Genomic DNA, 26,075 nt, shown 5'->3' on the forward strand with positions numbered 1-26,075 from the left:
TGTCATATATATTTAAGGGGTGTTACTGCAGTGTTTTTCATCTCATAGATTTTGTTCACAGTTTATATGCAAGTATTACATACAAATACTAAACAAATTAAATAAAAACTTTGGATATCTGGATTTGTTTTGATTGTATTTACCATTATATAAAATGTACTTTTCATTAAAACCGAAAAATCTCTCATTGCGTCATAATAACAAATAATTTATTAAATTTGCAACATTAAGATATTATTCGATCAAAGATTCATCAGTCTCATACTATTTAATGAATTTGAACATTACTAATAAAATAGAGGACACAAGTTAAATTTTAAGAAATATATTTTTTTAAATAATAATTTATCATTTTAACTTCACCTAAAAACAGATTTTTTTTATCACTATTTTAACCTCATAGTTGGCATTATAAAACGCTTTGACTAATAGAATTCTGCGAAATTGCTCAAATGTCTTCATCTACGTGGTGTCATCATAAAACAAAAAAAAGTCACCGCACTTTTAACAGATACTAATTTTTCAACAATCACAAGCGTCTAAGTCAAATTCAACAAACTTCAGAAATTTACCAGTCCCAGTACAGGTATATAGATTGCTTGAAATACTTATTCACATATGAGTCATTATTTGCAGTCTTAACTGGTATCATAACATCTTACCAAACAAATAAACAAGAGGGTCATGATGGCTCTAAATCGCTCACCTGACTAACCTTGCTACATCAACTTAAATTCAGTCAGACTATGGCTAGCTATATCATGACGTACCAATGGGCCAAATTTCAGGACCATAGCTAAAGTATCTTAAAAAATGATTCAATCGAAGTTAATGGTCAGAATTATTTTTGGTAACTTTGCATGACTGAGTTACATACATAATGTTTGTTGAATATAACATCTCAATTAGGTCATTTTAAATCAAACATAATGCAGAATAAAATGAGATGTAACACATCATCTCGAAAGAATTCCATAACGTTTACGGCTGACCTTCTTCGCATAGTACACTAAAATATAAATAAACTAAAGATATTAGTATGTTAAGTAATGAAATCTCTCATTGACAGAACATATAGTATAAATAATTTCTTTATTAACTTGATAACTCATACAGTTCATATCAATAAATTAAGTTGCACAAGTGGTCAAAAATTAAAGGTCATCATTGTGAATAAGTTCATTTTTAGGAATTGAGTTGAATTATATATAATCCCAACCCAGATTCAATCAAGATAAACATTCTGACTATATTTCATAAAGATCTGATAAACTGTGACCTCTATCGTCTACAGGAAATTTTACTTTGATTTGGCCAGATGACCTTCTTTATGACTTCAGATGACCCATATACAATTCTAAGCCAGATGTCATCAATTAATACATTCTGACAACATTTTATTAAGACGTGATGAAAACTGTGACCCTTTTCATCTACACAAGGTTTTACTAGAATTGGCCCGATGACCTAATTTTTGACCCCAGATGACCCATATACGATCCAAAGTCAGATATTATCAAGATAAACATTCTGACCATATTTCAATAACATCATATAAAAACTATGACCTCTATTGTCTTCACAAGGTTTTTCTATGATTTGACCTAGTGACCTAGTTTCTGTACCCAGATGACCCAAATACAATCCCAATCCAGATTTCATTAAGATAAACATTCTGACATAATTTCATAAAGATCTGATGGAAACTGTGACCTCTATTGTCTACACAAGGTTTTTCTATGATTTGACCTATTGACCACAGTTGAAACACTTTTGTTTATGTTTAATTATCATTACTTAAAGAACTTAATGTTTCGTCTGAAAGATATACCAAACAATTGTCAATATGCTTCAACGCGTGGTTTTGGTCACTTCATTTTTCTACATTGTGTGTCAGATCTGTATGTACCCTGGCTAACATAGTTACGTCTTCATTACTTATAAGGACACAAACATATACATTTTTTATTCAATATCTTTAATCTGCTCTCCTACAACATCAGGCTCCATTGCTTTAGAGCTAACTTCTTCTTCTCTTTCTTTTGCATTTATGATCAGGAACCATGCTGCCCTTAGCCATATGGTTGTCACATTTCTTTCACTTTTGGAGCCAAAACCGTATGCACTGATTTTGCCTTTCAAGTTACTGATCATAGTTCCTTCGACTGATCTGCTGTCATAGCATCTTCAGGAGTCCTGTGTCATATTTGAATTGCCCTGAAAGGCAGCCTATAACATTGAATATGTATAGTCTGATCGTAATTAGGTTTATGCACCAACAGCAACTGTATTTTTTTACTATATAGTCTATTCTAGTGTATAAACTAAACTTTTGTTTATGTAACTGATCAGAAAAACATAACAATGACGTATAAAAACAATTATGTTTGAAACAACAATTGGTATACACCGTTTCTCTTTAAATTTGGGATTTTCAAAGTTTTGATCATAGATAATTTTGTCTAACGCTTCTGCATAATTAAACACATGTGAAAAAAACTTAACATTTGCTCTTGCGACAAGACTTTGCAGCTCATCATGTGTATAAACAATAGGGCTTTGTCTTAAATACTGTTTGAATATAGTAATATTACAACACAATGTTTTATGGTTTGCTGTTAAATAAATACAATTTATAGTTATGACAGATTTACCTGTGTCACATTCAGCTTTATTACTTAAAGGGGTATAAGAAGTAACATCGCCTTCTTTCGGAATCTCATATTCTGTGAGGGACGCACTTTTTGGCAGAATATCGCTTTGGTTGTGTCCTAAACAATCGTATCCGAAACTACCGCTATTGCCTTATGTTGGACATCGTCAGTTGTTTGCCTACCTTCTTTCAAACAGGCCTTCAGTTCTGTGTAAGTCCATATACACGGACTCCCAGAGCCTTTGAAAATATTTGCTGCGGGAGTCCATATAAACCCATTCGTAAACACAACTGCAGTTCTCCACAACTGATCAGTGCGCATCACTTAACAGACGTGGTTCTAGAACCTTTTTAGGAAAGCGATGCATACACTTCAAAACACATTAAATTTACCAGAATAGCAATCTACGGAAGTTATCCTTTGCAACAATCCTTTTAAAACACGACAACGTGTCAACACACTCTCCTTGTTGACATTTTTATGTTGAAATTTTGGGACAGTGTCAAAATAAGAAAATCGTTATCGACCTACGCTACATCACAGATAACAAGGCGCAAAATATTGGTGTTCTGCAGCCTAACTGATAACGTTTTTCATGGTAACCGTGGTGACCGAAAGAGAGTACGAAAGAAAAAGAAAGAAAATAAAAAGCAAATATTTGTAGCTTTAATGGTGCTATTTGCATGGGTTTGTGGTTTAGACAGGTAAACGTTGATAAGTTTTTTTCAGTTTCAGTGTTCCTTAGCCCTTGCATTGGTGGTCAAATTTTGCACCTTTGGAACAAAGACGACGCTTTGCAATTCTCAGCAATCCTTTAAGTTATGAAGCATAGAGTTGCATTATTGCAACTAGGCCAGTGTATGACAAAAATGCTCGTTTTTAACTTTTTCTCTTATCCAAATTTATCTTTTTGCGTGGCATCATGAAAAACTAACGCTGTATCAAAGACATTTTTTATTGGGTTGTAATAATAGGCATAATCGGTGTTTCTTTAAATATATCCCCGGTTTAATAAACTGCTGCAACACCCCTTAATAAAACTTTTGCAAAGTATAGCTGTTATGTCGCGTAGACAATATAGTTTAATAAAATGTTTTCAATTCACAGGCGGGAAGAATAATACGAGTTTTATGAAGAATGAGTGTTTGCTTCGTTCGCATAGCATTATTATTGTTGATTTCTAAAAAATTGTTTCTTGATTTTGTTATAACTTTTATGGTAATACTTATGTTATAATATTATATATTTTATTTTAGTAAACACGAGTATGGAATCCAAAATCGAAATGTGCGCGTTTTGTTCTGCTGAATCAGTGATGGGGTTTTGTGAAAACTGTAATTGCATGCTCGGCTCAAACTGCCTTCAAAATCATAAGAAACTTCCAGTATTTGCAGATCACGTTACTTTTACTTTTGAAGATTTGTAACCATGTACCAACGCAGAAAGTGGGTTTATCAAACTTACAAATGAGTTAAAGTTAGAACACGATTTGCATAATGAAAATTGTGAGATTCATAAAACAGAAAAAACGAGAATGTATTGTGAAAATCACAATGTTGCAATATGTGTGCGTTGTTTACGAATTAATCATAAAGATTGCATAGATAAAACTATAGACCTTCTGGACATTAAACTGGAAGAGCTAAATGTGAGAGAGAGCTTGTCAATTATAGAAGAGTTAGAAGACGAAATAACCAAAACTGAAGATGTCATAGCTGAAAATGGTCAAGTGAACGATGATTGTAACTCAACATTTAAGAGAGAAATTGAAACGTTTTTCTTAAAACTTACGGAACAGCTCAGTTTGATGAAAAATCAAGCAGAAGAAGCAGGCTCGGTTAAACATAATCTTAATGGCAATGCACTAATTAAACTTACTGTTGAATGTAAAGATGTAAAGAAGATTGTTAGTGACAAAAAGAGGTTATTAGTGGAATTAGTTGAGAAAAAGCACACAGGGCGCCTTTATGTAGCAATGAGGAGTTTTCTTAAGAAAAACAGGAGACATAAAAACAAAATTAAGAAATGTCTGTCAGAAAAATCATATTCAAAAGTTCAGTTTTAAGCCAAACGACGCATTGCAACATGTATTGTTCAGCTATAATTCCGTTATAGGTATTTTGCAAGAGGCGGCTACTGGTAGTGATGAATTTCAGGAGTTGGAAGTGCAGGAAAAGAGTAATTATTATGAGTTCAGAAAGAAGCCAAACGATGAATTGGAACATGTGTTGTTAGGCTCTAATTCCGTTAAAGGTTCTTTGCACGAGGAGGCTACTGGTAGTGATAGATTACAGGAGTTGCCAGTACAGGTAAAGAGGCTTTGGTTAAAAACACAAAATGCATAGTAACACATTTAAATATTGCCTGTTACTACTAACATTTTTTTCAACGTGATAAACCAATGTCCCAATTGTTATGTTTATTCAACTCCCATCGACATTCAAATACTGAAATGGTCGAATTAATAGTTGTTCCAACTCTGGACACAATGCCTTTTTTTTCAAACTTTTTTCGATATTCCTTTTTTTTCTAACTCATTACACAATTTGTCCTTTCAAATTTGAATTAAAATGTCTTTTTCGTCGGAAAGAGGGAAATGTATATGTCTTTAATATGTTTTAATACAGTGAAAAAAACAAATGGATACCATTGACTAAAGAACATGTAAATTGATTACTTTTTTAATTGTTTGAGTTTTAGTGATAGAAAAATTGTAATTAATCCAATGAATTTTTACCCACATGATTTGTGTCTTGTTTATGTATGCCTTAAACTACATTACAGACGGGTGGCAATTGGAAAAGCCAATACAGCGAGCTTTGTGTATACCATACAAAGTCCACAGTTAAAGTAGTGTTTGTTTATAAAGCCAGCATATGTCATCTGAATGTTGATTGCATAGTTAGTGGATCTAATGAAAGGCTGAGTCACGATGGAGGAGTATCGAACGCCATTGCAAGAGGAGCTGGAGACGAACTAACGAAAGAATGCGACAAGTATATCATAGCACACGGGCCTATTCCTACCGGAATGGTTGTCGTATCAACAGCTGGGTGTCTTAGTTATAAGTACGTTATCCATGCTATTGGACCTAGATGGGGTGATTATGATACGAGCAGCTTAGAGGGTATCGAATCATGTGGTGGGCATCTGTACAGAGCTGTCTTGAACAGTTTCATTGAGGCCAACAAATTGAGCATGAGATCAGTGGCATTACCGGCGATCAGTTCTGGTAAGACATGTGTATGCGAAATTTACATATTTGAGTTCTTTGCAATTTTAAGCGCAATCCAATAATAACATTGTGCATCGATTTAACCATGCATTGGTTTAAGTTGCCACGTATATGTAAAATAAATGCAACAAATTCTACCGACGTGATACGTATCTTTATGTTACATATTTTTATCGCTTTTGTATTTGTAACGATATAAAGCAAAATGTATTTTATATAACCGTAATAGGTATCTTTCAGCAATATTTGGTGTCCCGCTGAACTATTGCACAGTCCAGTATGCAAAGGCGGTATTGGACTTTTGCACCTTGTCTAACAATACATCACTGCAAGAAATTCATTTCGTTGACATAAATATGAACACAGTAAAGGCTATCCAGGAATCGTTTGATTGCATGATACGCGACGAAAAACCAGCAACGTATGATTCACGCTGCTTTCTTCCAGTACAAAATGCAAGAACACTGCAACTACAAACAAAAAATGCAAACCGGAAGGCAAACGGTCGCTTCACAAAGACATGGATATAAGCACAAGCAAGTCAAGAATGACATGGGCCCCCAGGGTGGTTATGGAGGTGGTGGATACGGCGGCTATGGCGATGGTGGATACCAGGTTGGATATATTAGCTATGGTAACCAGGCTTACAGCGGTGGTGGAAGCTTCGGAAACGGTGGTGGTGGCGGCGGCAGCTAGGACAGCTACAGTTGAGGCGGTGGTGTTGGATATGGCGGCGGCGGTTATGGTTGTGGTGGCGGTGGTGGATATTGCGGCGGCAGTTACGGTGGTGTTTGTGGACGTCGATAGACAGAGTATCTTGCAAGAGTGTTGGGTCCTGGTTCATAGGCTAAATCAAATTTGAGGAAAATCAAGCATCAGTAATTAAATTGTTCAAATAATAAGAGAAGTCTGTATTACTTAAGAAGTCCTTAAGTTTAAGTGCTCAAATAGGGGTTTGATTAAGGGGCTGACATATCTGATGTCAGCTCCATGCAGATTTAGAAAACCTAAGAGAATCCAGTCCAATCAAACCAGTGAGTATAAATATAGTGACATATCAAGTATGATTCCTATTAATGCCGTTATCCTTCACATTAAGTGATGTTGGAAGTTAAAGTGATCACATAAGTGACAATATAATCTGACATTTAACTTGCTGTATTGTTTGACGTGTTTATTCTGACGTAATGAGCACTTGCGCTTAACATTTATAAAACTTTTTTTTTTATGTTTGTGTTGCTTTTTGTGTCTAAAATATATTACATCTTGGTATCATATTGTTTGTTTTGTTGAATCTGATTCTATTTTAATAAAAATGATGGCTTTATAGTTGATTCATTTATAGTTCATATCATCGACTGATATAAGAACTTCCTGTTGAACTGATATAAATATATATATATCAGTATAAAGAAGTGAAACTCCAGCTGCTGGAGCAGTATTGAATTTTCATTAAAAACAATTAAAAAATAATAAAAACACAATACCGCCACCAGCCTCTGAAGGCTGAAAATATAACAACATCGAAGATATGTACGGGGATACACGCTACTGCATCCACGCAGCACACATCAAACTGTTGTGCAATGCAATATAAAGAAGTGAAACTCCAGCTGCTGGAGCAGTATTGAATTTTCATTAAAAACAATTAAAAAATAATAAAAACACAATAACGCCACCAGCCTCTGAAGGCTGAAAATATAACAACATCGAAGATATGTACGGGGATACACGCTACTGCATCCACGCAGCACACATCAAACTGTTGTGCAATGCAATATAAAGAAGTGAAACTCCAGCTGCTGGAGCAGTATTGAATTTTCATTAAAAACAATTAAAAAATAATAAAAACACAATAACGCCACCAGCCTCTGAAGGCTGAAAATATAACAACATCGAAGATATGTACGGGGATACACGCTACTGCATCCACGCAGCACACATCAAACTGTTGTGCCATGCAATATAAAGAAGTGAAACTCCAGCTGCTGGAGCAGTATTGAATTTTCATTAAAAACAATTAAAAAATAATAAAAACACAATACCGCCACCAGCCTCTGAAGGCTGAAAATATAACAACATCGAAGATATGTACGGGGATGGCAGTTTTATATCAGGCAGATATCAATATGTGTAAAGCGGTATGCTACAGGCTTACCGGTATATAAGCGGTTAAGCAGTACTAATTGATATTCACATACTTTTGCAAGTAGCTTGTGATGATCCTACTTCAATAAGAGATAGGGGAACATTTACAGTACTAGCAGCTACTTGCATACATGTACATCCGATATTGTTCCAGCGAATTTAGCCCCACAAAAGTCGTGTATTGTATGTTTCATTTAGAAGTCTAGGTGACGATTGTTCGCAAAAATTAGTTCATTGACAATAAGCAAATTAAGTTTAACGCTCTTAATGTGCTTCGAACAGACACATTTTCGGTACAATAACATACGGTAAACATACATACATTTAATAGATCTTGAACTTATTTAAAGTCATGCTGTTCGCATATAGTGGCCGGGAGAAAAAACTATTACATAAAATGTTTTCTATATCCTTTGCACACCTGAAACGTATTAGAACGTACTCGTTTTTTCTCTCCTCAAAACCGGGGCGATTTTTACAGTGAACGACTACAACGTTATAGAACGCATACACATTTCGTTGTTTCAAAACCTGACCCCTATTAAGCCTAGGAACCCTGAAACTTTTTTTCTTAAAAATTACAATAATCAATGTTTGTAAATGAACTGAAACTTTATCAAATAAGACTGCGACGTTCGAATGTTCAATATACAGTATGTTGACTATAAACTTGTCAAATAAAGTTTCGACCATTTATGGTTAATAATTACTAGTTAAAATCAAAAAATATTTAAATGCTCAAAATTCATCTTAAAAAAGCAAATGAGTGGTATTTCGAAAACAATGATTTTCTGTCATGTTTGTGGTATAAACTTAAGACAGTTCTGCATTTCGAATGTTTATATGACAACGTTTTGGCAAAAAAAGATCAAATCATACAACGGATCCTGTGTAATATTGTTTATTGATCTGTATTGATTTTTTCAAAAATAAGTTTTTATACGTTACAGAGGTTTATTTTCTATTGACAAAGTCCGTAAAAATACGTTACAGTTCTTAGTATTCTCATGCACTTCATTTTTCAGTTGTATAAAAGCGTAAAAAAACGGTAGAAACCACTATGGGGCATCCCTTTCTGAAAAAAATTATAACGTATTTAACCAGATAATTTTTTGACGATAAACAACTGTGACGGATAAAAACGTATTTTAGGCCCGATTTTAGTTGTGAACCGTAAAATGTATTTTAAAAAACGCGAAAATCCGTTACAGTATTGAAAATTGTGAAAAAACAACGTTGTAGGTGTAACCTTTAAAAAAGCCCCGGTTCTAAAGAGAGAAAAATTGTATACGTTTCAATACGCTACAGCGTTTCGCTGCAAAAATCGACCAGCAGCCAATTGTATAAATATGGATAACTCTTATCCAGCGGATAACTTTTGGTTATCTTCAATTTTAGGATATCTTTTTTGGTTAGCGATTGTATAAAAAATAGTTATTCAAAACGGTTCACGTTCCGGTTAAGTTTTGGATAAGATTTAGCCAAGATATTTGACGTCGGTTATCTTTATCCAAATGAAGAACGCGCTGACAAAATGGCTAACATTGACATACCGAACGCTAGACGATCAATACAATTTCGACGAATTGACAGATTTACGGAAACTGACGACCCTGAAGAAATACGACGACGATTTAGATTTACACCTGACAGCATCGACCGCATAGAACGACTGTTCGGACATAGACTTGAGAGACCAACTGGACGGAATCAACCCTTGACACCGAGGCAGCAAATATTGATAACACTGAGATTGTTTGCTTCCGGAATTTTTTTGCAATTAATAGGGGATACTTTTGGGGTGGACATTGCCACGGTTTCAAGGGTAGTGACCAGAGTAACTGACGAACTGTGTGACCTGAAAGACCAAACAATTAAATTCCCGACGACGGACAGACATAAATCAATTATTAAACATAATTTTTTCAAAATCGCTGGATTTCCGTCTGTAATTGCGGCGATCGACGGAACACACGTTCGCATCATTGCTCCCCATGAACCCGAGGAGCAATATGTGAACAGAAAGCACTATCACAGTTTCAATGTACAAGCAACGTGCGACCATCGAGGTATTTATCAATTTGTACACAAAAGTTCAAAACATTATTTAGGTCTTACCTTCAAGTTTGAGTATCCCTTCGTTTTATATATCCATTTATTTATATTTATATGCATCCTGCTGTTTTACACACCAGATCAAAGATTCCGTAACACTTACTTGTGATCTGGTACGATTTATTATAATTCCGTTTTTCGTCTAACACACGTCCTTTAAGTCCAAACTTCCACAGTGTAATGCATATTTTGCGCCCAAAAACTCACATTTACTCAGTTCAAATGACGTAACGATTCTAAATAAAGATAGGTAAAGTCTGTTTCATGGTTAAAATATAGTCTGATCCTTTGTATTATAGAGGCACAAGACAGGGAATTCCAATAGCCTTCTTTCCTCTCTATTCATCCAGCCCTATAAATTCATCCACCCCCTTATTTTGGTAATTATGACATTTTTCTGATAAAACTTAAGTTAGTAATGCTTATTTAAAAACATACAACATAGATGTTGTATTTTGGTTAAAAACATGTGAATTTTAGATTTTGTTAGAGAAAAAACAATAATTTTGAAAATATTAATTTTTAAACAGTGTTTTTGTGTTTATTAGTCTATAAGATATATTTTTTAATGATTATATCAAAATTACTTCAAAAGATTTATGTTTTCCTATAAAAATGTTGACTGAACAGATTGATAGGAAAGATACAGACAAATTAGTGGTTGCTAGGATGTGCGTTGTAAATTATTTTGCCATACTTTTGTTGGAAAGATATAAAATGTTTAATTAAATGTCTCACTTGTGGTGAAATTCTTTTCATTCAGTAGAAAAAGTCAATTTCACTCTTAAGTGGATGAATATACAGTAAAAGAGGCTACAAAGAATTATTTTCTTGCTACATTTTAATAATAAGATGTATCATACTATTTGAATGATTTACTGCACTGGAACGTCTATAGTTAAATTGCATACATTATATTCTATGTAATCATATTTCAGGTGTATTCACCAGCATAAATGCCACATGGCCTGGAAGTACTCATGATGCTCATGTTTTCAGAACCTCAGTACTGTCTGATTATTTGGAAGCCCATCATCATGGTAAGCGCATATTCTAAAATGGATTGATTTTTTTTAATGCGATTTCATTAATTGTTGTGCATGTTCCTGTTTCTCATTTATAAATGTATACTTTTAAAAGGTTATTCGCCGTGGCGTAATGGATATGGTGTCCGCCTAGCGAACTGGATGTCATGGGTTCGAACCCCACTGGGAACGTTCCTTTGATCTCCCCCAAAGACACCAAGTACTGCTTATAGTCCCAGGAAACGGACTCGAGAGCGTTTATATAAGCCTACAGCTTTCGATGCAATCGAGCTTAAATAAATAGGTACGAAAAAAATGAACTCTTCCAAAAGACTACACAATCTAGAAAATACTATGCATAGAAGCGTGTAATGCTTTATCAGTGCCAGTGTGATTTTTGAGCGACATGGAGGCACATGGAATGTGTTTTGTTTCTTGCAAAGGAAATTAAAATAAATTGGATTTAATTACCATCCAGTTGGAGCAGCTCAACAAATCCTGTTGCACTGCACTGCTCATAACGAGAATAAAAATATGTATGGATTAAATTGGAATTATGTGAATATATTGAATGAAAGGTAAGAATAGTTAGATACATGTATGTAGCTGGCACAGAAAAATTACGCACTCGACAGTGTCTTTTCAGTGGTTTATGATTTAGGTATCTAATTGTGTTGTATTTATAAATTAGGTACAATTGCAGTGGAGCTTTCATAATCAACATAGTTATTTTTTTCATAATTAAGTACACGGGTGGTCACATACCGATGGTGGTTTCGCCTTGAGAAGCACCATGAATCCCACTGAAGGACGGCGTGTCCTTCATTGTTTCGATGATTGACATCGTTACCGTGTCTGCGGCTTTCATCGGATGTCCGCCACCCGTCTGCCGGGCGTTTTTTTCGCTCCATCGTAAGCGACTCTCTGGCCTTCGCGACCATTTTCCGATATTTTTCTAAATAAATAACACACAATAAAATTACTGATTACATAATTCTTTTCTTTCTTATTCTATCTCGGCAACATATTACAATCAGTCACTCGCGCAATTTGAAACTTGTCAGATATTTACGGAAAATGCGAATTGTTCATTTCTGAAATTGAAGGAATGACAATAAGCTCTATAAATTTTTGTAACTATGCATAATCTCTATATAATAGTCTCAAGAAATTGTGTACGGATTCATATTGCGTTTCAAACGGCGCAATGATTACATGCGCATGGACGTTGATCTTCGACTTCGGCTTGTGGAATACTAACAATTAAATACATCAGTTAAGTATTAATAAATAAATATATTTACATATCTCATATTAACGAATGGCCGAAAAATATCAATGTTAGCATTCGCATACCTTTCACGTCGTCAATCGTGCGACACGCACGACCGACGGAATTCACTTTTTCTGTTATTTCGGCCCAAGCCCCATCTTGAATTTTCTTGGTGACTGGTGTTGAGCCGCTTGAAAATTTCTTTGTCAATACTTTGTCAAATTTCAGAACACCTTCACGGATAATAGCATTTTCCTCATGGGAAAAGTTAACTGAACGTTTTTTACGAAGCGAAAGCGTTTCAGCCATTTTGTTGTCGTCTGAAATGACACTTTCCGCGAAACCGTCTTGACCGGAAACAGATTAAATATGCATTGTGTTTTTTTTATGTTTGGCTAACTTTACAATACAATACTATACAATAGGATAACCACATTGGATAACATATCCAAAAACGGATAAAGTTAACCAAAGGTTATCTTTTGGATTGGCTAAAGTTATCCATATTTATACAATTGGCTGCAGGTGCCTAAAGCATATACAGGCAGGTTAAATAAATGAGTTTTATACTAAGTGAGTGGGTGCTTCGTCATTAGGGATGGGACCGAATATTCGAAAATCGGCCGAATATTCGATTCCAAAATTCACATTTTTATGCAAAGATACTTATAAAAAAGTTGTCATAAGTACATGTACAGAGTCGCAGTTAAGGTTTAGTGCAGACGACTTACCTGTATATGTTATTGTTTTGATAACAGCTGCCATCAATAAACAAGATGATAATTGGCAAACGGGAGGGTATAATAAGAGGGACCAATCGCCAATTTTCTTTAAATTTATTTTGATGCAACATGTACAAACAATTTTCTGATAATCCGCCGAAAATGAAAATTAATTTATGTGAACAATCAATGTGTATCCATAAGCATTAAATTTGTTTGACATACAAAGTCTGTGTTTTGACAGGTCTTTTTAGCTCAGGTGGTATAATACACACTAAACAGTATCTTCGGACATGATTGGGCGGCAGTTGGCTTTTATTTCAGTGCGACACATCTATCAATAGCAATTAGCGACCCATATCATGAAACACCATGGTGTGAATGCCTGATAAAGTTAATAATTTGCCGATAAATCGCTGATAAGGTATCAAAAACTACACTGGTGCACTCGAGTAGTAGAAGTAGATGGTAATAACTATGGCGCACAGAAAGTCAACAAGATCTAAGAGGTAAACAGAGAAATGTACTTCGACCTACAAAATGTACGTCGAAGTACAAAAATTGTACTTCGACGTACAAATATGAAATACACTTCGAAGTATATATTTGTACGTCGAAGTACAATTTGTACTTCGACGTACATGTTTGTACTTCGACGTACAAATTTTCTGAACAGCATATCAAAACACTCGTCTCTTGAGCCGCTTTTCCTTCAGATTTATTCATAACAAATGTTTAAAATCTCTTTTTAATTGAGGACAAAATGAATAAAAATATTAAAGTTAAAAAAAAACAAAAAAAAAACAAAGAAGTTTCAAGTATATAATGCTTTGATTATAGACCAATTTGAAGAAGATTCAAGGTTACCTTTTTAAAATTAAAATTATCAAGCATAATGTGAGTATTTATTGACCATACGGGGCAGAGCATCACGGTCCAGCGCATTTCTAAGTAGGAAATTCCCAACGGTAACAAAACAGTTACCAAACGATTACGGGATTTAAAATGAATAATAACTTCCCTGGTTTGGCCGTATACTCTGATAACCATTATTTGCATAAGTCAGAGGCTAATTCCACCGCACCAGGTCAATAAATACGCACACTATCTATGAATTAGCGGTCGATTGTCACATAATTTGGTATGAATAATAATAATAATGTTCAATAAATACGCACAATATCTATAAGTAAGCGGTCGACAGTCGCATAATTTGGTATAAATAATAATAATAGTAATAATAAATAGTAATAATAATACTAATACTAATAGTGTTCAATGTCAAATATCTCAAGGGTCATATTGTACGTCGAAGTACATTTCTCTTTTGACCTAGTAGGTCTTTTTGACCTTCGACCAAAATGGTACGCCATAATTAATAACCGGCGATAAAGGGATAAGTGATAGTACGTTTTAGCAATACAAACCTTGAATAGCGTAATAAATTGTTAATTTATTGAACGTACGTCGTATTTAACGAATGTCGGGAGAAATTGTCTCATATCAGGAAGACGGGCCAAATACCCCTAAAGCGGGACTGTAACACCGGGATCGGGACGTATGGCATGTTTGTTTTGAATGCTTTATCCGTATATTTAACACATTTTTATTTAATCAGAATTTAGTTTCTCTCATATTAATAGAATAAATCGTCGTTGTTCTTAATTCCAGAAAATAAATAGAGAAATCAAAAGCATGAATATTACCGATGGGAAGTAATCCGAATCAATTAGAAGTATTAAAATAAATTAGAAATACGGTAATGTGTTTTCCGGAAATATGTATTATGAAAATAAACAGTATTTATCTAAAAAGAACTAAATAGTCAATAATCAATAATATTTTTTTCTAAAATTATTACTCAATCATTTTCTTTAAAGCTGCACATATGATACGATTTTTTGTGTTATTAGTGGTAATATGAAATAGTATGTTGCTCTGGACGGTCATAAGTTCGGACATTTTAATATAAGGTTTAAAAATCGAATATTCGAATATATTTGAATAATGACACACGAATATTCGAATATCATTTTCAGTATTCGTTCCCATCCCTTGTATCTTCTAAATAACGTAAAACTAGACGAGAAGAACGCACCAAGTTAATTACTCATTGCTTACAGGGGTTTTTTTTACTAAGAAAGTGACGCCGATAATCGGCGTCTTCCCCTACCAGAATTTTTCCCCTAAAACTACCATTTCCCCTCCAAAGATATAATTTTTCACCAAAATATAATATTTTACCCTCAAAAAAATGTTTTTTTTTCTTTCTTTTGGGAAGTCGACACTTATCCTATTTGTACCATGTACAACGATCTCGCTCTCTCTCTCTCCCGACGAACACTCAAATCTGGGAATCCCAGTGATTCTATATATAGCTCTTAAATTACGCCATGGAAACCGGGCACCTAATCGTATTAATCATGTGACTATTTTACTGGATTCCGGTCTTGCGCGAGAAGGGTGATTCGTCAATTAATTACCGGAAACCAGTCGAGTTTTCATCCGGGTTATGTGAAAGCCAAGATGGGTATAAACGTTAAAACAGAAAAAAAGTCTCACAATTGGCGTTCATACACGAACAAAATAAAACGTTCGGACTCGGAAAATATTAATTGCGTTGACGCATTTTTTAAGAATAAATCATCAAAAACCGTTGAAACCCAGCAGGATTCGGAGGTACATGTAATCAACATCGATTAATACTGTCGGATTATTGTGAAAGTGAAAGTAGACAATCGGCAGCTGCCGCACCTTTCCCTTCCAATACTGTAGCAGATCTAGATCGTCAACCCATTCATCATGAAATTGAAATCACAATATTAAAATCGTTCCCCGGCCCCAGTTGAAAACATTTCCCATTATTAGATCTACCCCTGCAACTTTATTTAGGACATGTGTTTAAGAACAAAAAGGTCAGAGACATGTCTCTTTTTCAAAAAAAAAACCTGAAGTCTGTTGGCGAGTTATAGACATTGAAATGAACAGTTTTCATTTTTTCCCCAAATATGTCTTTTTCGCGCTCGATTTTCCCCTTTTACCCAGCGTCCAGCGTCTTCCCCTTTTTCTAAAAAAAACCCCTGGCTTATCTCGCTAATAAGTCATGTTTTGGGTATGCATGCAGACCATTAAGTGTTGTATAATATCATGCAAATGGCGCGCTGATATCCATATACGTCCGTTGCATAAATCATGTTACGTCGCTACCTTTGGGCACGTGGTTTTGCACACGTTCCCGTCAGAAATTGTACACGTCACGATTGAGTGTTCCAATCTATACTAATATATTGTTCTTCAGTAGACAGAAGAGTGCCACGCAAACGGCCGGATATTGCGGTTTTACAATTTGTTATTGTCAAGGGGTTGACAGGCAACATTTAGCTTGTAGTTCAGAATATTTTATGAATATTGGAAAACGTTGTGTTAGAATTAAATTAATAAATTAATAGAAATAAATCGCTATGAGCATTGAAATAGAATTGTGTACGTTTATTATGTTTCAAAGACTACGTCACAAATGTAAGAATGTTATGAAGATTGTTAGTGAACAAAAATAGATTAATCGAGGAATAGCTTGTGATAAAGAACCAGGGGCGGCTTTATGTAGCAATGATGAGTTTTCCTTAGAAAAAGGAGTAATAAAACCCAAATTAACAAATGTGGGTCAGAACATATCATATTCAGAAATTCCGTTTCAAGCCAAACGACGCCTTACAACAAGTGTTGTTCAGCACTAATTCTGTTATTGGTTCTTTGCAAGAGGCGGCTACTGGTAGTGATGAATTCCGGGAGTTGGCAGGTGAGAGGCTTTGATTTTGATTTGATTATAAAGTGCATAGTAACACATTTGAAAATATGTTACTATTAACATTATTCGATATGTAAAACCAATTTATACATTTATACACATCCCATTTTTTTTATTTATTTAACGACCCTCGACATTGAAATGCTGCAATGGTTGAATTAACATTTCGTTCTAACTAATGACATAATTACTTTGTTCAAACTTAAAACGAAATTCTTTCAAACTCATTACAGAACTCCTCATTCTAAAGCTCATAATTTGAAAAACAATATTTTTTGTCGGAAGGAGGGCAATACATATGTCTTTAAACGTTTTAATGCAGTTAAAACAATATCGAAAATATACGGACTACAATTTATTTAAAAAAAGTAAATTAATTCATTTGTTAAATTGCATTATTTTAAATTATTATTAAATCGGTATTCATCGAATGATTGTTGTTTCGTTGTGTTCACATAATGTGTTCCTTGAATGTTTATGTGAGCATTAAACTTACAGACGTGGGGCAATAGGACAAGTGAATACAAAACGCTTTCAGAATACCAAAACACCCTGAACAGTTTTTGTTTATAAAGCCAGCATTTGTCATCTATATGTTATTTGCATAGTGAGTGCATCTAATGATATGCTGAGTCACGATGCAGGAGTTTCGTACGCCATTTAAAGTGGCGCTGGAAGTGAATTTACGAGAGAGTGCGACAATTATGTCAAAACAAATGGACGCATTAATGTAGGAGAGGTTGCCGTGACAACAGCTGGACGGCTCTGTTATCGGAGCGTTATCTATGCCATAGGTTCGCGATGGTATGAGTATGATATAAACATATTATAAGGCTATGCCTCATGTGGGCGAGATCTGTACAATGCTGTTTTGTTGCAGCAAACGAAATGATTTCAATTATATATCTTATGCAGCAGCTACACGTTAAAGATATTTTTGCGCTTTTGTATCTATTGTAAAGCCACATATTTTTTTTATCATAAACAGTGTTTGTTTGTTCCAAATATATTTGGTATCCCGATTAAGTATTGCACATCCAAGTATGCAAAGGCCGTATTTGATTTCTGTAACATGTATAAAATACATCACTATAAGAAATTCATTTCGTTGACGATAATATGGACACAGTAAATACAATCTAGGCATCCTTGGATTGCATGATACGACAAAATGTTAGCACCGAATGATGCAAGCTTCGTCCTTTCAGTACAAAATGAAAGACAACGTTTTTTTTAAACAAGCAGCAAGAAAGATAAGACGATGGTGGTCGAAGTAGATGCTTCAATTTTCGTTAATATTTTATTATTCATAACTCCCAAATTTTCCATCAACCAAGTAAATGATATGGATGTTTTGTTCGGAATTCACTAAGTAAGCATTTTCAGGGCATTTCATAGCTTAGTTATATATTTAAAAAAATCGTTCTCATAATGTCGGCTGATTTCTGTATTCTATGATGATAAATCTTTGTCGAATGCAATAGGTGCGCTGTTAGTTTTTGAGTCGTACCTGCTCCATTCACGAACAAGGTGGAGCTCGGTTAGCCTGTATATAAAGGCCGGTAATCGATATGAAGGCACTACTTTCAGGTCGGACCTCAAAGACCTCGTGAAGAGGCCGGTAGGACCTGTAAATAAACTCTGATACACACATGAAGGCAGTAAGCAGGTTGATCCTGAATGACGTCGTGAAAACGCCGGGACGACCTGTTAATAAACTCTTTATTACAAGAAAAGAAGGCAGTATGATGACACCGACGACGGGCTAAGGGAGATTACCCATTAGCCGTTATGTCGTTGCCTTGCCTACACACCAATGGTATTGGCCGGGGACAGACTGATATAACGTACAGCAAATCTCGCACACTAAACTGACGGAAGGGTACTCACCAAACGCATATCGTTAGGCTGAATTACCACTATGGTAAAACTTTAATAAAAACGCTTTATGTAACAAAACCAGAGTTCCGCGAGACCCTCTTAATTTCCCTCTCGTAAGCTGTAACCAGCTGCCGACTACGCGATAGGGGACATGCGCGTGTATAACACACTTCAACCCATCGTTTGAAGATGCAAAAAGTGCGAACATTGGTCCACCTCACCTCACCAACCTCACTGTCCACCACAGTGCTCAATAACAAAAAGTACGCGTAAGTGTAAATTATATTTTTATCTAAATATGACTTCTACTTCCAAATTTAGGTACATATACTATAATATATTGGATAGAGCATGTCAGTGGCGCTAGTGGCGCACACCTGGCGAATTTCCATCTCGACCGCTCGCTTGATCCTGATGACATAACCTACTTAATAAAACAAAGAAATGGTGATGGCTTTCTCTTGTTATCGCACGCTATCTCGTATTTTTCTTATTATTTGGTTTACAGTGCATGATATGTGTTATATGGGCGACGAGTAAGCGGTATAATTTAGGAAAGTAACAGTATACCCGCACAACAATTTTCTCTTAAAAAGACATAAATTAAGGTCCAATTGGCAACCGTGCACTTGTGTATTTGTTTTAAAAATATCGGCGAAAACCCGGGCAGCCGGGGGAAAATTGATCTACTTTGGATTATTGTTTTTCCCCTGATAGGTCACATGGGCAGTTCAGCACATAAGGTTGCCGTGAAGACTCTGCGATGACCTGTAAATAAACTCTGACATACACACACAGAAGGCAGTAAGGCGGAGAGCACAGAAACACACAATGTTATAAACAAACTATAAATAACCAATCATGAATACAAATAATAATGGTGGTAATAATTGTAAAACTGATAATAATACTGATGATGGGGTGATGATGGGAATAAGGATACTACTACTAATATTAATAATCATAATGATGGTAATGATAATGATGACTACCAGTGAACATTAAGATTCCATTGGTCACCGTGCACTGGTGTATTTGTATTTAAAACACAACTTGGCGAAAAGCCGGACAGCCGGGGTAAATTTGACCTACTTTGGCTCAAAATTAATTATTTTCCCCTGATAGGTCACAGGAGCAGGTCAGCATATAAGGTAGTCGTAAAGACTAGACTTAGCGATGACCTGTAAATAAACTCTGACATACACACACACAGAGAAGGCAGTATCGGACTGTCCGGTTAGCGCAATTTTTGGTACACTTGCTGCTCCCCTAGGCGACCCGGTTTCAGTTTCCGTTCTCCCCAGTATGTGAGATTGGTTGGTGGTCACAATACCGGACAGTTAGGGTTTCCTCTGGGTACTCCGGCCTCCTCCACAACACAAGACCACACCAAAAGTGACAACAACATTTCAATGACAACAAATGACATGTAGCTTGAAACTGCAGCTATAATTCGAAATTCATCCACATTTTCATGATTCTAGTACGTACATTAAGTAGGAGAGCTGGGGAACCACGAATTAGGTAGCATCTGGCTCGGAAAGGACCTCAAAAACTTCGATATACACACACACTCAAGCAGGCAGTTAGGCTGTCTTTTGAACTACTTCGGAGAGTAAGATATTTGATAATTGAGTAGTTTCAGTTGGAAGGAGTATTTTTATGTTTGTATGATAAGATCAACCTAAAATTGTGTTTGACTGCACATTTGAGATATCATTTGTACAAAAATATTGTATAATGCTGACTTAATGGATCACAAACAACAACAATTACGAACAAACATACTAAATGAACATTGTAAGTGTACATCGGGGGATTATTGTACATTACGACATATATCATTGTCGAATTAAGTGTGAAGTATAAAACTAAAAATGTGCATTGTTTATTATTCAACGTTTGCAAATTATACCGTTAGCATATTACGTGTAAAACTGGTTGCTTTGTTATTTATTGTTTTTAATGCAATCGTAAACTTTTCCACTTTGTTCTGTCTTATTCATTGTGTTGCTTACATATGCACTAATATCTGCTAATACACACATATTTTATGAACAAGTTATGTGTACTTTTGTCAACATTAAATAATCACATTTAAAAAATTTGCCTTTGAATTGTTATTAATATCATTGCGATGTTTGTTTCCTGAGCAACCACGATTTTGTTTCCACATTTTTCTCCAACGTTTACTAATTTACACAAAATATTATGCAACGACTTCATTCACTAAAAGTTGTATAGTAGCAGAAAAGTCACAAAAGGAATATGATGCTATCCATCGATTTTCATCTCTCAATAATCAATGTCCTGTTAAAGTGTATAGCACAGTTTAGAATATTAGGCCATTGCACACAATTAAATTATAAAGAACTTCATACTTTTCAAGATATTTTTCTTTGGAATGGAAATGAGGGCATTTATATAAAAGCAGCCTTAAATATCTTTTTTACATTTGCTGATATTTTATGGATTAGCTACAAAATGAAAATAAATATAAAAATAAAGTAAATTGTTCCATTGGCAACCAATGAATTTCGATGTTGTTGTGTTTTTTCCTCAGAATTTTGCACCCAGATGTAGGTTATGCTCATAGCAAGAATAGAGTCAGTGTTCGGAATCGTAAGCTCAAATTTCAGATTATTTTGTCATAAGTAGTATGACCATAATATATGCTAAACAGGAAGTCATATTTGACCTGATGGGTCTAAATATCATTTAGAGCCGCGTTTTCAAAATTCATAATCTTAAACTTACTGGAAAACTTACTAAGATTAACCGAAATACTTTATATATATATATATATATATATATATATATATATATATATATATATATATATACGAGTAAAATATAAAAGTTATTTTCTCGTGGGGAACCATTTCATTAATATCAAATCAGGGGAAGAATTCCTGTTCTACTTTCAACTAATGATATTTAACTTTAAGTATAACATGCACATATACTGCTTGAACGTACAGTTCTTGTACAAGTACTATGAATAACCATCAACTAATCAAAATAAGTTTTCAAAGTATCAAACCCATCGATACATTTACATTTCATGTTTAATTTCGCATACTTAAGTAATAATGGCATTAAATTACTTTGACAGGAGTCAGAAGGACTTTGGCATGTCAATTAAGGTATGTACATGGTATATAATTAATTTTTATCCTCGGAATATCTGGTATCTTATCCTGGGCATGCGTAGAAGGGCTCAACAGAATGGGGTATTACAAATTATCAAGTAAATCGACTTTTGTAAACTTTTTAGGTACAAGGCTTAAACGCAGGAGTTTCCCGGGGTCTTGCCACCAAGTAAAATAGAAAAAAATCTGGAGACCCTTCATCAATGATGTGTAATTGAAATAGAACATAAAATGTTGGCTAGTTCATGTATTGAAAGATTCCACAAGAGCTACCCGTGGGTCATTCACTAATAATAGGGTAACGTTGAAATTATACTTATTTTGACTTTTGCATGATTTCGTGCGAACATTATTGGGCGTCGTCAATAAACGAGTCGTGCTTGTATATAATTAGATGTATTCCCCCTGACTCTCCCGATCCGACGTAAATACTTTCCAATTCCTCATACATTTGAGTGCAACAATCATTATGTTGTTGATATATAAACAAGTAATACAATTTGCAAAAAATACAATAACTGTGATTTGATATATTGATAAAAAAGTGTAAAGATATTAACCATGTTAAATAAGAAAATTATATATGTATGCGTATATAGACTGGTTAAAAGTAATATTTACACAGGACGTAGTCTGCACAGTCTGCAAAACACAATACACGCAAAAAATAAGTTCGCAAGTGTTAAATTATACATGTTTACCCTGACAGCATTCATGTTAAATAACATTTTTTATTTCAACGTATATTAAAATAGGTTTATTGGCATGCTTTCAAGAATGTATATTAACGCTCTATTATTTATTTATTTATTATTTTTTTTTTACAATTTTTCGATTTTGTTTATACACGTATTTTGCTTTTATCTTTGTCATCTGTAACGTTGATGTTAGTGCATTAAACTGCATAGCTTGATGATGTATTTTATTATACGTCACCTGTGATATCACCTTTTTAATAATAATATCATCATTAATTTGATGAATTTTACACTTTCTTGCCGATATAAAATATGGACAGATATGCGGTGCTTTATCTTATATTTCCAAAGTGGTGGATTGAATACATGCATTTATTCATTTCTTTTGTTATTAATAATTAAAAAACATACACGGCTTGTTGAATGTAAAACAAAATTTTACGTAAATTTAAGTGCCAAAAAATCTTCTAAGCTCTTAGAATAAAACGTAATAATGTGGATTGACTATGCACTTCAGTAAGATTTAACAAAGCAATTATGTATTGAAGTTTAAATAACGTACAGTTTTGTTTGCTGGCTAACTATATCAACGAATCCGCAGTTCTTCCTCATGTCACAGGTATTCGTATTTTAATTGAGTTTATTATTATTTAAATATATTTTATTAATTTTATATTTGTTTTGCACAATTGTTATTCTTTATAATAACTTTGAAGAATAACGCTTCAGACGCATTTATCTTTATAATGAAATTGTATTCGTGCATTCTCGCGGCGCAAAAACTAACACGTTAGTTAATAAACGACAGCTTTAGCAACAATGGCAGCGCATGCACTGCCTTATTATATGCATATTTCCCACATCTATCAAATAAGAGCGATAATATTACCAAAGGGTTCACGTCGAGGTAACAGGGAGGCGGGAAACTACAACGGGCGAGGCATGGTATGGTATTGCGCAAGGGGGGGGGGTTAGAGGGTTATGGTTAGGGTTAGGGTTAGTGTTAGGGGTCGGGTTAGGGTTTTGGTTAGCCTAAACCCAACCCTAACCCGACCCCTAACCCTAACTCTTACCCTAACCCTTTTTTGGGGTTATCACCCCTGACCATGCCTTGCCCGTTGTAGTTTTCCGCCTCCCGAGGTAACACCGTAGTAACGCCGCCATTGTTTAACTGTTTGCATGACTTTGTATCAATGTGTTGTGTTAATGAGTTATCTTCTCAAAATTAAGAGATTGTAATTATTATTATTATTATTATTATTATTATTATTATTACCATGCACTGCCTAATTATATGCCTATTTCCCACATCTTGAAAATAAGAGCGATAATATTACCGAATGGTTCACGTCGAGGTAACAATGCACCTTACATATTTTGTTACGGCGTTAGAAACGACAGCTTTAGCGACAACGGCAGCGCATGTATTGCCTTATAACAAAAGGGTTCACGTCGAGGTTACACTGAACCTTAGATATTTTGTTACGTACGCCAATACGTTTTGCACGACGGCGTCTCTCATCAAGCATCATATCGGAGTGAAATGTGCTAAAACAACAACGGATTCAATAGATATTTGATTTAACGTCGTTTTTGATGTTGTTTTTCAATGTGACAGGTTAAACAGGCATCACACTGACAAAGCGTGAGAACGGCAAATGATATAATGTGTATTAATTTCGTGTATGCGTATGCTATTTGAAGGTGTATTAGATGGTATGTGTTTTGTTTTTGTGACGGTTATTTAAATAATGTATTCTGATTCGCACAAGGAATGTCATATTTGTACAACCAAACTTGGTCGGCTTATTGCACTTGCTTTGTATTTGTTTGCAATATCCCCTTACACGTATAAAAATATCCTATACATGTGCCAATTAATAAACTGTATATAACTGGACTTGTTTCCGATATGTTGACAATCAATCAAACTCCAAAACATCCAAACGCCGGAATCTAAATGTGTCATGTGATTGCAGTGTGAGCTTGTAAAACAACAAATGATGATTTATACTTCACTATTAACCAATACATGATAGTTAAAGAAGATGTAAGTGTATATACGTGTAAGATTTTATATAGTTCTGGCTACCATAACTTTAAATGTCGCTTTTTATGATTTTTGACTGGCGCGACTTTATAGTTATGGACCAACCCCATTAGGAAAGTCAGCCAGAAATTCCCGAAAAGTACAGTTAACAAAGACCAGTCAAAAACAGCGTTATTGGCCAAAAATCAACCACTTAATCGGAAAGATTGACATTTTTCACATTTAACTGATATATTCTTTCACAAAATACCATCTAAAACAATCAAAATTTATCTATTCTGCTCTTACATATCGACAAAAACAGCGATGTGACAGACTTTCTTGAAATGCGAATCTCCCGAGATTTCACGGTCATATGACGTTATTTCTATTTTTAGTAACATACCATGTGCTCAAGTGTTTTCAAATTTAGAATTACATTTCCCGGTATTAAATATTATACTGGCTTGTTTTGTAAAAAAAATTGTAGTGTAAATACAAACTCAAAGTAAATATTATTTATAACTACCTGATTCACACTGAAATTAGTCTTATAATCCACCAGACGTAAGTTGTTAATCGCAAATAATAGATTTCAGAAAACGAAAGTAATGTTTACAATTTCAGCAAAATATGTCAAGGTCGATCCGAAAGTATCCTAATGAAAACTCGTCACATGACAAAACGACAATGGCGTCAAAATTGTGAATTTCAGACTGATGAGAGTCATTTTCATCTATTGTAAGATGCATTTGAAACAGTTGAACCTTAAACTATTCCCCGATGCAGTAATCTATATTCATTCACCAATATATGTAGAAATGTATCCAAGAAAATGAGCTTTCTTTGATTTATAGAGTGACACAAATATGTTACGACTCTGGTTGACTTTCGATAAGGGGTTGGCTTCAGCGTACAGGTATGTCAATACTATATAAACGGTACGCTGAAATTTCTTTAGCTAGTATTTTTACAGTGGCATAGAGGTGAGATTTACTCCGCTTGCTTTAAATTTGCATTCCTCTTTTTTTTTCATCTCGTTCACACGGAATACTAACTCGAGGGAACCACATTCATGTACTAACTCGTGGGAACGAGGTTACCATGTAGTCGAAACTACTAATTAAGTCAAGGGAACGAGAAAAAAAGAGGAGTGAAAAACTAAATAAAAGAGGAGTGCAATGAAAAACTTAGCGATGCAGTACATTAAGGAAGGGTGAATTAAACAACAGAGGACAGAAGTTTAGCTATCTCGAGGGAAAGAGTTCGCTAATTTGTTCACTTGTGTTAGTCAGCAAATCGAATGGTTTCTTATATAAATTTAACATTTACCCA

General features: G+C 34.7%; 1 protein-coding gene across 1 annotated transcript; it reads left to right on the forward strand.

Annotated features, from left to right (window-relative positions):
• The first annotated feature begins 941 nt into the window (after nucleotides 1-941).
• LOC127854549 (uncharacterized protein TM_0508-like) lies at nucleotides 942-7,218 on the forward strand. The gene is made up of 4 exons (XM_052389614.1): nucleotides 942-948; nucleotides 4,638-4,963; nucleotides 5,439-5,886; nucleotides 6,130-7,218. Exons 1-4 carry the CDS (start codon nucleotides 942-944, stop codon nucleotides 6,417-6,419), a joined length of 1,071 nt encoding a protein of 356 aa, XP_052245574.1. The 3' UTR covers nucleotides 6,420-7,218.
• The last annotated feature ends 18,857 nt before the right edge of the window (nucleotides 7,219-26,075 follow it).

This window comes from Dreissena polymorpha, chromosome 13, assembly GCF_020536995.1.
Source record: "Dreissena polymorpha isolate Duluth1 chromosome 13, UMN_Dpol_1.0, whole genome shotgun sequence".
In the NCBI taxonomy this organism is placed as follows: domain Eukaryota; kingdom Metazoa; phylum Mollusca; class Bivalvia; order Myida; family Dreissenidae; genus Dreissena; species Dreissena polymorpha.